This window comes from Oncorhynchus clarkii, unplaced genomic scaffold (genome assembly GCF_045791955.1).
Source record: "Oncorhynchus clarkii lewisi isolate Uvic-CL-2024 unplaced genomic scaffold, UVic_Ocla_1.0 unplaced_contig_12682_pilon_pilon, whole genome shotgun sequence".
Taxonomy (NCBI): Eukaryota; Metazoa; Chordata; class Actinopteri; order Salmoniformes; family Salmonidae; genus Oncorhynchus; species Oncorhynchus clarkii.
The window spans coordinates 116,583-131,020 of record NW_027258053.1 but is presented as its reverse complement, the minus strand read 5'-3'; the positions used below and the strand labels follow the sequence as shown (position 1 = coordinate 131,020).

Here is a 14,438-nt window from a genome sequence, read left to right as displayed (position 1 = left end):
GGAGAAGAGTGACAAAACGAACCCTTCTGCCTCTTCAACCGATACATGTCTCTCCTTCTCCAGATCTACTTTATTACCTAAGAGAAGAACAAAGAGGATGTATTAGTTTAGAGACCACATACTGTATATTTAAAACATTAGCACCACCAACTGTACGTCTAGTAGATTGAAGGCACACTTTATTTAACCAGGAAGAGACCATGGAGGTTAGAACCCTCTCATGTGACAGCGTTGGTTTAACTCCTGCATTGTAGATCACGAGTCAATGACCACCACACACACAATTACACCAAATTGCACACACACACGTGTGTGTGTGTGTGTGTGTGTGTGTGTGTGTGTGTGTGTGTACACACACTGAACAAAAACATAAAATGCAACATGTAAAGTGTTGGTCCCATGTCTCAACAGCTGAAATAAAATAATGCAGAAATGTTCCATACTGACAAAAAAGTTTATTTCTCTCAAATGTTGTGCACAAATGTATTTTACATTCCCGTTAGTGAACATTTCTCCTTTTCCAAGATAATCCATCCACCTGACAGGTGTGGCATATCAAGAAGCCGATTAAACGCCATGATCATTACATAGGTGCACCTTGTACTGGGGACAATAAAGGGCCACTAAAAAGAATTGCAGTTGTCACACAACACAATGCTACAGAAGTTAAGTTTTGAGGGAGCGTGCAATTGGCACCAAAGCCATTGCCAGGGGATTGAATGTTAATTTCTCTACCATAATTTCTGTCTGTAATAAAGCCCTTTTGGGGGAAAAAAAATATTCTGATTGCTCAGTGGATGGGCCCGGCACCCAAGTGGGTGGGCCTACGCCCTCCCAGGTCAACCTATGGCTGCACCCCTGCCCAGTCATGTGAAATCCATAGATTAGGGACTAATGCATTTAATTGACCGAATTCCTTATATGAACTGTAACTCAGTAAAATCGTTGAAATCGTTGCGTTAATATTTTTGTTCAGTACAGGGTCATTCCCCCCCCCCCCCCTCATTTTTGTGAGAAAACAAACTATTAAAATAACTTTCCCACAGCAGTTAGTCTAGTTAAGATGAGATCCCATAAAATCGGTTGACCAATATGTGATTATTATTATCTGACCCTGCAGGTCATCTATGAACATTTGAACATCTTGGCCATGTTCTGTTATAATCTCCACCAGGCACAGCCAGAAGAGGACTGGCCACCCATCAGAGCCTGGTTCCTCTCTAGGTTTATAATCTCCACCAGGCACAGCCAGAAGAGGACTGGCCACCCATCAGAGCCTGGTTCCTCTCTAGGTTTATAATCTCCACCAGGCACAGCCAGAAGAGGACTGGCCACCCATCAGAGCCTGGTTCCTCTCTAGGTTTATAATCTCCACCAGGCACAGCCAGAAGAGGACTGGCCACCCATCAGAGCCTGGTTCCTCTCTAGGTTCTTAAATTATGCGTTATTTTAAATTTTTCGTTAAGAAATCATAATTTTGAGTATCTGTTAAACCTTTAGAACACAATTTGTGAGAAAAGATGTGTTTTTCATGCCACATCTAAAAACCAATATCAAAATCGGTGACTTTTGCCTCCCTAAAATCAGTGTCGGAACCACAAATCCCATACGGGTGTCGGGCTCTAGTTAAGATATCACATAAATATTGAGGAGGATGTCACCACAACAATGTCAACAATGATCTACTCCGTGCAACTCGTCCTGCATTTGAAAGTTTCCCTAGCTGCTGGTCGGAGAAGACTGAACGTCAGGGTTGAAAGTTGTAGACTTTGACATTTCAGAGGGAGAGAGCAACGGGATGTGTCTGAAGCACATTTAGCTGTCCGACAGCTGGTCTTCTGTGACTGAAATTTGGAGGCAAGAGAATATCAGAGACAAACAAAGTACACTGCTAAAAAAAAATAAAGGGAACACTAAAATAACACATTCTGAGGGATCTCCTCCCAGACCTGGACTAAAGCATCCGCCAACTCCTGGACAGTCTGGTGCAACGTGGCATTGGTGGATGGAGCGAAACAAGATGTCCCAGATCTGCTCAATTGGATTCAGGTCTGGGGAACGGGCGGGCCAGTTCATAGCATCAATGCCTTCCTCTTGCAGGAACTGCTGACACACTCCAGCCACATGTCTTGCATTAGGAGGAACCCAGGGCAAACCGCACCAGCATGTGGTCTCACAAGGGGTCTTAGGATCTCATCTCGGTACCGAATGGCAGTCAGGCTACCTCTGGCGAGCACATGGAGGGCTGTGCGGCCCCCCAAATAAATGCCACCCCACACCATGATTGACCCACCAAACCGGTCATGCTGGAGGATGTTGCAGGCATCAGAACGTTCTCCACGGCGTCTACAGACTCTGTCACATCTGTCATATGTGCTCAGTGTGAACCTGCTTTCATCTGTGAAGAGCACAGGGCGCCAGTGGCGAATTTGCCAATCTTGGTGTTCTCTGGCAAATGCCAAACGTCCTGCACGGTGTTGTGCTGTGGACGTCGGGCCATCATACCACCCTCATGGAGTCTGTTTCTGACCGTTTGAGCAGACACATGCACATTTGTGTCCTGCTGGAGGTCATTTTGCAGGGCTCTGGCAGTGCTCCTCCTGCTCCTCCTTGCACAAAGGCGGAGGTAGCGGTCCTGCTGCTGGGTTGTTGCCCTCCTACGGCTTCCTCCACGTCTCCTGATGTACTGGCCTGTCTCCTGGTAGCGCCTCCATGCTCTGGACACTAATCTGACAGACACAGCAAACCTTCTTGCCACAGCTCGCAATGATGTCCCATCCTGGATGAGCTACACTACCTGAGCCACCTGTGTGGGTCGTAGACTCCGTCTCATGCTACCACTAGAGTGAAAGCACCGCCAGCATTCAAAAGTGACCAAAACATCAGCCAGGAAGCATAGGAACTGAGAAGTGGTCTGTGGTCACCACCTTCAGAACCACTCCTTTATTGGGGGTGTCTTGCTAATTGCCTATAATTTCTACCTGTTGTCTATTCCATTTGCACAACAGCATGTGAAATGTATTGTCAATCAGTGTTGCTTCCTAAGTGGACAGTTTGATTTCACAGAAGTGTGATTGACTTGGAGTTACATTGTGTTGTTTAAGTGTTCCCTTTATTTTTTTGAGCAGTGTATATTCTAGACTCCCTCCATCCTGGCAACATTATAATGAAATTATTAGGATTTCTATTTAATTGCAGGGCCCCGTAACTAAACTAAATTCTCCGCGCCACTTTAAAATTATTATTTTTTAGCTTTATTTAACTAGGCAAGTCAGTTAAGAACAAATTCTTATTTTCAATGACGGCCTAGGAACAGTGGGTTAACTGCCTGTTCAGGGGCAGAACGACAGATTTGTACCTTGTCAGCTCGGGGATTCGAACTTGCAACCTTTCGGTTACTAGGCCACCCCCGCCTCTAGCCGCTAGGCCACCCCGCCTCTAACCGCTAGGCCCCCCCTACCTCTAACCGCTAGGCCCCCCCTGCCTCTAACCGCTAGGCCCCCCCTACCTCTAACCGCTAGGCCACCCCCTGCCTCTAACCGCTAGGCCACCCCCTGCCTCTAGCCGCTAGGCCACCCCCGCCTCTAGCCGCTAGGCCACCCCCTGCCTCTAGCCGCTAGGCCACCCCCTGCCTCTAGCCGCTAGGCCACCCCCGCCTCTAGGCCACCCCCGCCTCTAGGCCACCCCCGCCTCTAGGCCACCCCCGCCTCTAGGCCACCCCCGCCTCTAGGCCACCCCCGCCTCTAGGCCACCCCCGCCTCTAGCCGCTAGGCCACCCCCGCCTCTAGCCGCTAGGCCACCCCCGCCTCTAGCCGCTAGGCCACCCCCGCCTCTAGCCGCTAGGCCACCCCCGCCTCTAGCCGCTAGGCCACCCCCGCCTCTAGCCGCTAGGCCACCCCCGCCTCTAGCCGCTAGGCCACCCCCGCCTCTAGCCGCTAGGCCACCCCCGCCTCTAGCCGCTAGGCCACCCCCGCCTCTAGCCGCTAGGCCACCCCCGCCTCTAGCCGCTAGGCCACCCCCGCCTCTAGCCGCTAGGCCACCCCCGCCTCTAGCCGCTAGGCCACCCCCGCCTCTAGCCGCTAGGCCACCCCCGCCTCTAACCGCTAGGCCACCCCCGCCTCTAGCCGCTAGGCCACCCCCGCCTCTAACCACTAGGCCACCCCTACCCAAGATCGATCCATTTACAGGGTGAAATGAGACAAACAATAAAACAAGTGTTGAAAAGTGAAACGTTAGCTATGGTCTGCAATAACTTACCTACTATACATAAACAAATCTCGTTCCCCAACATTTTCCTCAATTCTTTCACCCAGTTTTTCACCTACAAAGCAAAAACATTACATTTCGACATCGATTTACAGTTCAAGAAAACAACATTTCACCATTAGAACACAGAGACACCGATGCAAATTAAATATGAATATGTAAATCAAAAGACACCATTTTCCATAATAATACACCTTGACATTTCTATGCAACTCATTTTTTAAATGTTCTTCTCTCCAGAGGTTGTGTTCCTAATAGCACCCTGTTTCCCTATGGGGCCCTGGTCAAATGTAGTGCACCGTATAGGGAATAGGGTGCTCTTTGGGACACGGCTCTCCGCTGTTCTCTCTGAGGAGATCATAGCTACCTTCTGGAATGAGTCCTCATCTGTGATGTCATAGACCAATATGGCTCCGTTGGAGTCTCTGTAGTAGATGGGACCTAACGCGTGGAACCGCTCCTGACCTGCTGTATCCTGGGGTGGAGAGAGAGAGAGAGAGAGAGAGAGAGAGAGAGAGTCCACTGTTCAAGCCTCTGGAAAAAGACTGTTTGACATGGAACAGTGACTGGCTACAGATTGGTGGCGAGAACAACATTACACACCAGGAAGAAACACCCGCAAGCCAGACTGATTCAGCCAAATAATGTAAACTATGCATCTCTCCCTGCCTGCAACAGACTGACTAGAATCAGAATGGATGCCGAATTCCTGTTCCTATTGCATCAAATGAGGCAGGACCATATGTTACAGGACAGAGAGATCACTGCAGGACCATATGTTATAGGACAGAGAGAGATCACTGCAGGACCATATGTTATAGGACAGAGAGAGACAGAGAGATCACTGCAGGACCATATGTTACAGGACAGAGAGATCACTGCAGGACCATATGTTATAGGACAGGGAGAGATCACTGCAGGACCATATGTTACAGGACAGAGAGAGATCACTGCAGGACCATATGTTATAGGACAGAGAGATCACTGTAGGACCATATGTTATAGGACAGAGAGATCACTGCAGGACCATATTTTACAGGACAGGGAGAGATCACTGCAGGACCATATGTTATAGGACAGAGAGAGATCACTGCAGGACCATATGTTATAGGACAGAGAGAGATCACTGCAGGACCATATGTTATAGGACAGAGAGAGATCACTGCAGGACCATATGTTATAGGACAGAGAGAGATCACTGCAGGACCATATGTTACAGGACAGAGAGATCACTGCAGGACCATATGTTATAGGACAGGGAGAGAGAGATCACTGCAGGACCATATGTTATAGGACAGAGAGAGAGAGATCACTGCAGGACCATATGTTATAGGACAGGGAGAGAGAGATCACTGCAGGACCATATGTTATAGGACAGGGAGAGAGAGAGAGAGAGAGATCACTGCAGGACCATATGTTACAGGACAGGGAGAGATCACTGCAGGACCATATGTTATAGGACAGAGAGAGATCACTGCAGGACCATATGTTATAGGACAGAGAGATCACTGCAGGACCATATGTTATAGGACAGGGAGATCACTGCAGGACCATATGTTATAGGACAGAGAGAGAGAGATCACTGCAGGACCATATGTTATAGGACAGGGAGAGAGAGAGAGAGAGAGAGATCACTGCAGGACCATATGTTACAGGACAGAGAGAGATCACTGCAGGACCATATGTTACAGGACAGAGAGAGATCACTGCAGGACCATATGTTATAGGACAGAGAGAGATCACTGCAGGACCATATGTTATAGGACAGAGAGAGATCACTGCAGGACCATATGTTATAGGACAGAGAGAGATCACTGCAGGACCATATGTTACAGGACAGAGAGAGAGAGATCACTGCAGGACCATATGTTATAGGACAGAGAGAGAGAGATAACTGCAGGACCATATGTTATAGGACAGAGAGAGAGAGAGAGATCACTGCAGGACCATATGTTATAGGACAGGGAGAGAGAGAGAGAGATCACTGCAGGACCATATGTTATAGGACAGGGGGATCACTGCAGGACCATATGTTATAGGACAGAGAGAGAGAGAGAGATAACTGCAGGACCATATGTTATAGGACAGAGAGAGAGAGAGAGAGAGAGATCACTGCAGGACCATATGTTATAGGACAGGGGGATCACTGCAGGACCATATGTTATAGGACAGAGAGAGAGAGAGATAACTGCAGGACCATATGTTATAGGACAGAGAGAGAGAGAGAGATCACTGCAGGACCATCCATATGTTATAGGACAGGGAGAGATCACTGCAGGACCATATGTTATAGGACAGAGAGAGATCACTGCAGGACCATATGTTACAGGACAGAGAGAGAGAGAGATCACTGCAGGACCATATGTTATAGGACAGAGAGAGAGAGAGAGATCACTGCAGGACCATATCATTTCTTCGAGGAGGAACAGGAAGTCAAAGCAGATGAAGGGATCTACATCCTGTTCCCCATATGAGCTCTGGTCAAAAACAGTGCACCATGTAGAGAACAGGATGCCATTTGAAACCCAGAGGAGTGTCCGACACGCTGAGAGAGAGAGAGAGCAGGCCTTACCCATATGGCCAGGTTCACCCTCTTCCCTGTGATGTTGAGCTTCTTGGTGAGGAAGGACGCCTGGAAGAGACAAAACACATTAAGTCTTGTGTCTGGAGAAACACACACAGTAACAGGCCCTGTTTTAACTGACACAGTATTAACTAGATTCAGCTCCTATCAACAAGGTGCTGTGAAGAAACACGTACGACTCAGGGAGGAACAGGGACAGACATCAGCTGAGACACGGGCCCTGGTGAACAGGGACAGACATCAGCTGTGCCACGGGCCCTGGTGAACAGGGACAGACGTCAGCTGAGACACGGGCCCTGGTGAACAGGGACAGACGTCAGCTGAGACACGGGCCCTGGTGAACAGGGACAGACGTCAGCTGAGACACGGGCCCTGGTGAACAGGGACAGACGTCAGCTGAGACACGGGCCCTGGTGAACAGGGACAGGCATCAGCTGTGCCACGGGCCCTGGTGAACAGGGACAGACGTCAGCTGAGACACGGGCCCTGGTGAACAGGGACAGGCATCAGCTGTGCCAAGTCTTACCTGGCAGTGGATGTGTCATTTGGAAAACCATCCCCTTTTAGCCCAGTTATCTACCTGGAAAAACATCCCCTTTTAGCCCAGTTATCTACCTGGAAAAACATCCCCTTTTAGCCCAGTTATCTACCTGGAAAAACATCCCTTTTAGCCCAGTTATCTACCTGGAAAAACATCCCTTTTAGCCCAGTTATCTACCTGGAAAAACATCCCTTTTAGCCCAGTTATCTACCTGGAAAAACATCCCTTTTAGCCCAGTTATCTACCTGGAAAAACATCCCCTTTTAGCCCAGTTATCTACCTGGAAAAACATCCCTTTTAGCCCAGTTATCTACCTGGAAAACCATCCCCTTTTAGCCCAGTTATCTACCTGGAAACACCGTTCAGGTGGGGAACACGTTCCTTCTTCATGTAATGTAAGAACTACACCATATACTTTGACAACTTTAGTAAGTTAAGTCATTCTGTTCTCATCCACAGTAATGATCTGGTTTCTAAGCATCTCTGTTGCGGTAACATCATCATCATCTCTCCATTCTCTTCCTCATTAAGACATAAAGAGATTCCATAATGAAAAGAGCTCTGATGAGAAATAAAGGCAGAATAGGAAGACAGTTGAACGGGTGTTCTACTCAGGAAAGGCTAGGCAGTAACTTTAGAATTCACCCGACCGTCAGAGGAAAGATTACCAGAAAGGAGATCCTAATTTCTTTCTCAGACTGACATCTCAGCATCTGCCTGCCTCGGGAGCTTTAGATTTTTACAAGAACTGACAGTTGGAGAGAGTGAGAGAAACAGCGAGAAACAGATAATGAGTTTTAAAATAGCTCAAAACAGCATGAAGATACAACAACATCTGCTAATGTCATTAAGGCCCAGCCAGATTTCCTAGGCTATCTGAGGACACATTGCATCACCGCTCTCAGTCCACAAGCACATGATCACAATCAGGTGTTGCTCAGCAGGGTTCTAGAATTCCACTCAGTCCCCTGTATCCACGGTAACCAGATAGTACCGGTTCGATTCCAGGCTGTGTCGCAGCCGACCGCGACCCGGGAGACCCATGAGGCGACGCACAATTGGCCCAGCGTCATCCGGATTAGGGGAGGGTTTGGTCACATGGGATGTCCTCGTCCCATCACGCTCCTCGTGGCGGGCTGAGCGAGATGCACGGTTGTCAGCTGTACGGAGTTTCCTCCGACACATTGGTGCGGCTGGCTTCGGGGTTAAGCGAACATTGTGTCAAGAAGAAGTGTGGCTTGGCGGGGTCGTGTTTCGGAAGCCCCGCGGCTCTTGACCTTCGCCTCTCCCGAGTCCGTATGGGAGTTGCAGCGATGGGACAAGACTAACTACCAATTGGCACGGGCCCTGGTTAAATTGGATACCCCGAAATTGGGGAGAAAAAGGGGTAAAAAAAAAATGGAATTAAAAATAGATTGGGGAGCATTTAGATGTAGTTTTTAATTTGGATACAGATACAGAACTAACTAATGAATGTCAGGGAAAGTAGTCTGAAGACGAAGCCTACTGTGTGAGGTATGACAGCCAGGGCCAATTATTGACCATCAGTGTTCAGTTCATACATGACGCAACACCTCTCAAATGTTGACCTGTCGCTATGGTTCTTCTTTCTGCAGGTGTAAGACGAGACAACACAGACCAGGCCATTTCCACACGCTTCACCCAGGCATCCAAGATGCCCAGTTAGGCTAGAGACACGTTCAAAAATGTGCCTTGGTGGAGGAGGGCATAAAGACCGACTCCCTGCCCCACAACTAAACCCGTTCCCTCCAAAGCATCTCGTTCTCCTCCAAGACAGAAACTAACAATGAAAGTAAAAAAAAAAAAAAAGGTGTGAACTCAGACAACATACCACATCACAATCAGACAGCCTTCCTCCAGCAGGAGGGTGTTTTTACCCAGCATCCTCTCATTAGCTTCTAGAGCTGACCAGGATCTATAGTCGGCTCTGGGCAGAGCTAATGGCCTGGCTGTCTGCCTGGAGCCTCGGTCTCTCAGCCAGGACCAGCCCATTGATGACTGACTGACCAATAAAAAGCCTTTATCTGCTCTGAAGAGGTGGAGACTAACAGAGGAATAAATAAAGTGCCCTGAGGAGAATTGGGGTCTGAGGGAGAGACACAAAGAGCTCTGACAGAGAGAGAGAGAGAGATAGGGATGAGGTGAGACGAGGGTCGGACGGCTCATCAGGCAAGGTTGACAAGGGCGACATTTTCTGAGCTCAACTGACCAAGACGCATCCCCCAACAACACATAAAACCTCACATATTTCTGCCCAAAAACAACGACAATTTCTCTCAACCAGTGGCATATTGGCTTTTTTAGGTGAGCGCTGATGTCGCCCGGTGATAAGAAGTGCCCACTTTGTCAAAGGCAGGGGCATAAAATATTTATCTTGTCCATTCCCAGCATGCTGTTGGAGAGATCGGTCGCTGCAGCTTTCCACCAACACCACGACAAAAAAACAAACAAATCTAACATCAATCATGTAGCAGATATAGGATACGGTAGAAAGAGTATGTGGCATTTTCTGGAGCCTTCAGGCTGGAGATAAAATGGACCACAAAGTAACGAGACTGAAACTTTTAGAAATCAGTGGTTTCAAGTTTTGTAAAGAAAATACTTCTGCATTTCTCGCTGTGTAAACAACATTACAAACAGACTCAGGATATATCTCCTCCTGATAAAGTCAGGTAGCTGATATTCAGAGTTTAAAAAGCCAGATTGATTAGTCACAGGAATCAGGACTAATAAAGCCAATGCAACGACCTGTTTTTACACACGGCTGGGCCTCACACACGGATGAGCATTCACACACGAATGGGCATTCATAACATTCCATTGAGGGCCGATGTCACAGTATATGTTCTGTCCCACTCCTCGCCCCTACCTGGGCTCGAACCAGGGACCCTCTGCACACATAGACAACGAAGCATCGTTACCCATCGCTCCACAAAAGCCGCGGCCCTTGCAGAGCAAGGGGAACAACTACTTCCTGGTCTCAGAGCGAGTGACGTCACCGATTGAAATGCTATTAACGCGCACCACCGCTAACTAGCTAGCCGTTTCACATCGGTTAGGCCGACATGGTTACACCCCAGTAAGCACGGCTCTTCTTGTTGTGTTTTACAAATGGTAGTCCTATCACATACAGCGCATTCAGAAAGCATTCAGACCGCTTGACTTTTTCCATACTGTTGGGTTACAGACTTATTCTAAAATTGATCAAATAGTTTCCCCCCCCCCCCCTCATCAATCTACACACAATACCCCATAATGACAAAGCAAAAACAGTTTTTTATTTGCTAATTTATATTTTTTTAAAAAAATATATATATATAAAAAAAATAGATATATCACATTTCCATAAGTATTCAGACCCTTTACTCAGTACTTTGTTGAGACACAGCTGGTGTAGGTAGTCATCGTAAATAAGAATTTGTTCTTAACTGACTTGCCTAGTTATATTATTAACAACTAGATAGAAAATAAATAACTTCCAGGCAGACTTTAATTTGCATTGGTCTCCTATAGCAAACTAGGCAAGGAGAGGGGGGAGGTGAGGAAGTGAGTCAGAGACCTTTCAGACAGCAGGTATAATGACTACAGCAACCCAAACTAGACAAGGAGAGGGGGGAGGTGAGGAAGTGAGTCAGAGACCTTTCAGACAGCAGGTATAATGACTACAGCAACCCAAACTGGGCAAGGAGAGGGGGGAGGTGAGGAAGTGAGTCAGAGACCTTTCAGACAGCAGGTATAATGACTACAGCAACCCAAACTGGGCAAGGAGAGGGGGGAGGTGAGGAAGTGAGTCAGAGACCTTTCAGACAGCAGATATAATGACTACAGCAACCCAAAGAAACAGTTGTTCTCCAAGGGAGCAGAACCAGAGCTCAACTCGCTGCCAAATTGATGGTTTAACACATTCATGAGTCTGTGGATCTGTTGGCAGATGGCCAGGCTGTGGGCCTGTGGATCTGTTGGCAGATGGCCAGGCTGTGGGCCTGTGGATCTGTTGGCAGATGGCCAGGCTGTGGGCCTCCAACTCTCATGTCTGCTTATTTTACTGTACACGCAGCAGCTGGAGTCTACAGGGTCAGCTCAGGTCAACGTCCAAGGTTCCTACAGCGATGTTTAACCTCCTACAGCGATGTTTAGCCTCCTACAGCGATGTTTAACCTCCTACAGCGATGTTTAACCTCCTACAGCGATGTTTAACCTCCTACAACAATCTGATCCAATCCCCAGGGTCAGCTCAGCTCAACGTCCAAGCTTCCCACAGCGATGTTTAACCTCCCACAGCAATCTTTAACCTCCCACAGCGATCTTTAACCTCCCACAGCGATCTTTAACCTCCCACAGCGATCTTTAACCTCCCACAGCGATCTTTAACCTCCCACAGCGATCTTTAACCTCCCACAGCGATCTTTAACCTCCTACAGCGATGTTTAACCTCCTACAACAATCTGATCCAATCCCCTTGAACTGTTTCCTTACCACATCTCTTCCTCATAAGATGGATATTATGGCTCATGTAACACGCGATGGAGTGGAAGACATAGACGCGTATGGAAAAGCAGGACATGAAAGCTTCATTTCCAGTCGGATTGATCTTCATTTCCCAGCCCATTAGACCTATAGACTGTACAGTACCGAGGCACAGCCTCTCTCTCTCATATGCTACTATTACATCTGATCAATAAAAACACACTTAGCAGTCATTCTCTACAGAGGTCATTATTGACCGACCACCTTGAAGTCACCAAGTAAAAGGCCTGTAAACAGACACCTAAAACCTCCCATTACATTACTCCCTGTCAACCTGACATTAATACCTCCCATTACATCATGAGAGCCTGTCAACCTGACATTACATCATGAGGGCCTGTCAACCTGACATTAAAACCTCCCATTACATCATGAGGGCCTGTCAACCTGACATTACATCATGAGGGCCTGTCAACCTGACATTAATACCTCCCATTACATCATGAGGGTCTGTCAACCTGACATTAAAACCTCCCATTACATCATGAGGGCCTGTCAACCTGACATTAATACCTCCCATTACATCATGAGGGCCTGTTAACCTGACATTAAAACCTCCCATTACATCATGAGGGCCTGTCAACCTGACATTAATACCTCCCATTACATCACGAGGGCCTGTCAACCTGACATTAAAACCTCCCATTACATCATGAGGGCCTGTCAACCTGACATTAATACCTCCCATTACATCATGAGGGCCTGTCAACCTGACATTACATCATGAGGGCCTGTCAACCTCCCATTACATCATGAGGGCCTGTCAACCTGACATTACATCATGAGGGCCTGTCAACCTGACATTAATACCTCCCATTACATCATGAGGGCCTGTCAACCTGACATTAATACCTCCCATTACATCATGAGGGCCTGTCAACCTGAAATTAATACCTCCCATTACATCATGAGGGCCTGTCAACCTGACATTAATACCTCCCATTACATCATGAGGGCCTGTCAACCTGACATTAATACCTCCCATTACATCATGAGGGCCTGTCAACCTGACATTAATACCTCCCATTACATCATGAGGGCCTGTCAACCTGACATTAATACCTCCCATTACATCATGAGGGCCTGTCAACCTGACATTAATACCTCCTATTACATCATGAGGGCCTGTCAACCTGACATTAATACCTGCCATTACATCATGAGAGCCTGTCAACCTGACATTAATACCTGCCATTACATCATGAGAGCCTGTCAACCTGACATTAATACCTGCCATTACATCATGAGAGCCTGTCAACCTGACATTACATCATGAGGGCCTGTCAACCTGACATTAAAACCTCCCATTACATCATGAGGGCCTGTCAACCTGACATTACATCATGAGGGCCTGTCAACCTGCCATTACATCATGAGGGCCTGTCAACCTGCCATTACATCATGAGGGCCTGTCAACCTGCCATTACATCATGAGGGCCTGTCAACCTGCCATTACATCATGAGGGCCTGTCAATCTGACATTATTTAGGCTATTTCTTTCCATGTAAATGGTCATCAACACTTTGTCTCGGTATGGTTCTGTTAAGTTGTCATATCAACAGGTTGTCCAATAAACATGACACTATAATTAGGCTAGGTCCCTCTGCTTGGAGCTGGAACCAGATAGTACAAGAGAGGACCAGGGGCTGGGCCCAGATAGTACAGCAGAGGACCAGGGACTGGGCCCAGATAGTACAGCAGAGGATCAGGGGCTGGGCCCAGATAGTACAGTACAACAGAGGATCAGGGGCTGGGCCCAGATAGTACAGTACAGCAGAGGATCAGGGGCTGGGCCCAGATAGTACAGTACAGCAGAGGATCAGGGGCTGAGCCCAGATAGTACAGTACAGCAGAGGACCAGGGACTGGGCCCAGATAGTACAGTACAGCAGAGGACCAGGGGCTGGGCCCAGATAGTACAGTACAGCAGAGGACCAGGGGCTGGGCCCAGATAGTACAGTACAGCAGAGGACCAGGGGCTGGGCCCAGATAGTACAGCAGAGGACCCGGGGCTGGGCCCAGATAGCAGGGCCCCAGAACCTCTAATTGCCAGCCAAAATAACCCACTATTCAGATTTACTGGTCCTGGTCAGCCTGATCCTGGATCTGTTTGTGCTGTCTTGCCAGGCCAACCCTGTGTTCATTTCAACCATAAGAGTTGGCAAGAGAGCACAAAACAGATCCAGGAACAAGGTTAACTCCAACCTGCATGGAAAAATATACTAAAATAGGCTTACAGCATCCACCTCCAGTCCTGATCCATAACGCTTAACATGGGGGGATGTGAAACATGCAGATTAGGCTATTAGCAGCACAGAAGCGGACCCCTCTCACGTGAGCTGGGCTAGATGATGATCCTTTCACCTAGACTTACATCGTTACAAATCTCTGGCTGGCTGCGAAGGCCTTTCCACTGACCATGCCTGATCTGCCATGCGTCACGTGGTTGTGGCCTCCCCCCCGGGACAGCCCAGGGCACGGCTGACTCCCCCCCCCGGGC

General features: G+C 48.0%; 1 protein-coding gene across 1 annotated transcript in view; it reads right to left on the bottom strand.

Moving 5' to 3' along the window:
* LOC139394654 (ras-related protein Rab-21) overlaps positions 1-14,438 on the bottom strand; it is a 30,722-nt gene that overhangs the window by 4,451 nt on the left and 11,833 nt on the right. The window contains exons 2-5 of the mRNA XM_071142758.1: positions 6,839-6,898; positions 4,634-4,741; positions 4,258-4,321; positions 23-77 (exon numbers count right to left, since the gene is read on the bottom strand). Coding sequence (XP_070998859.1) covers positions 23-77; positions 4,258-4,321; positions 4,634-4,741; positions 6,839-6,898 — 287 coding nt within the window. The remainder of the gene's footprint in view (positions 1-22; positions 78-4,257; positions 4,322-4,633; positions 4,742-6,838; positions 6,899-14,438) is intronic.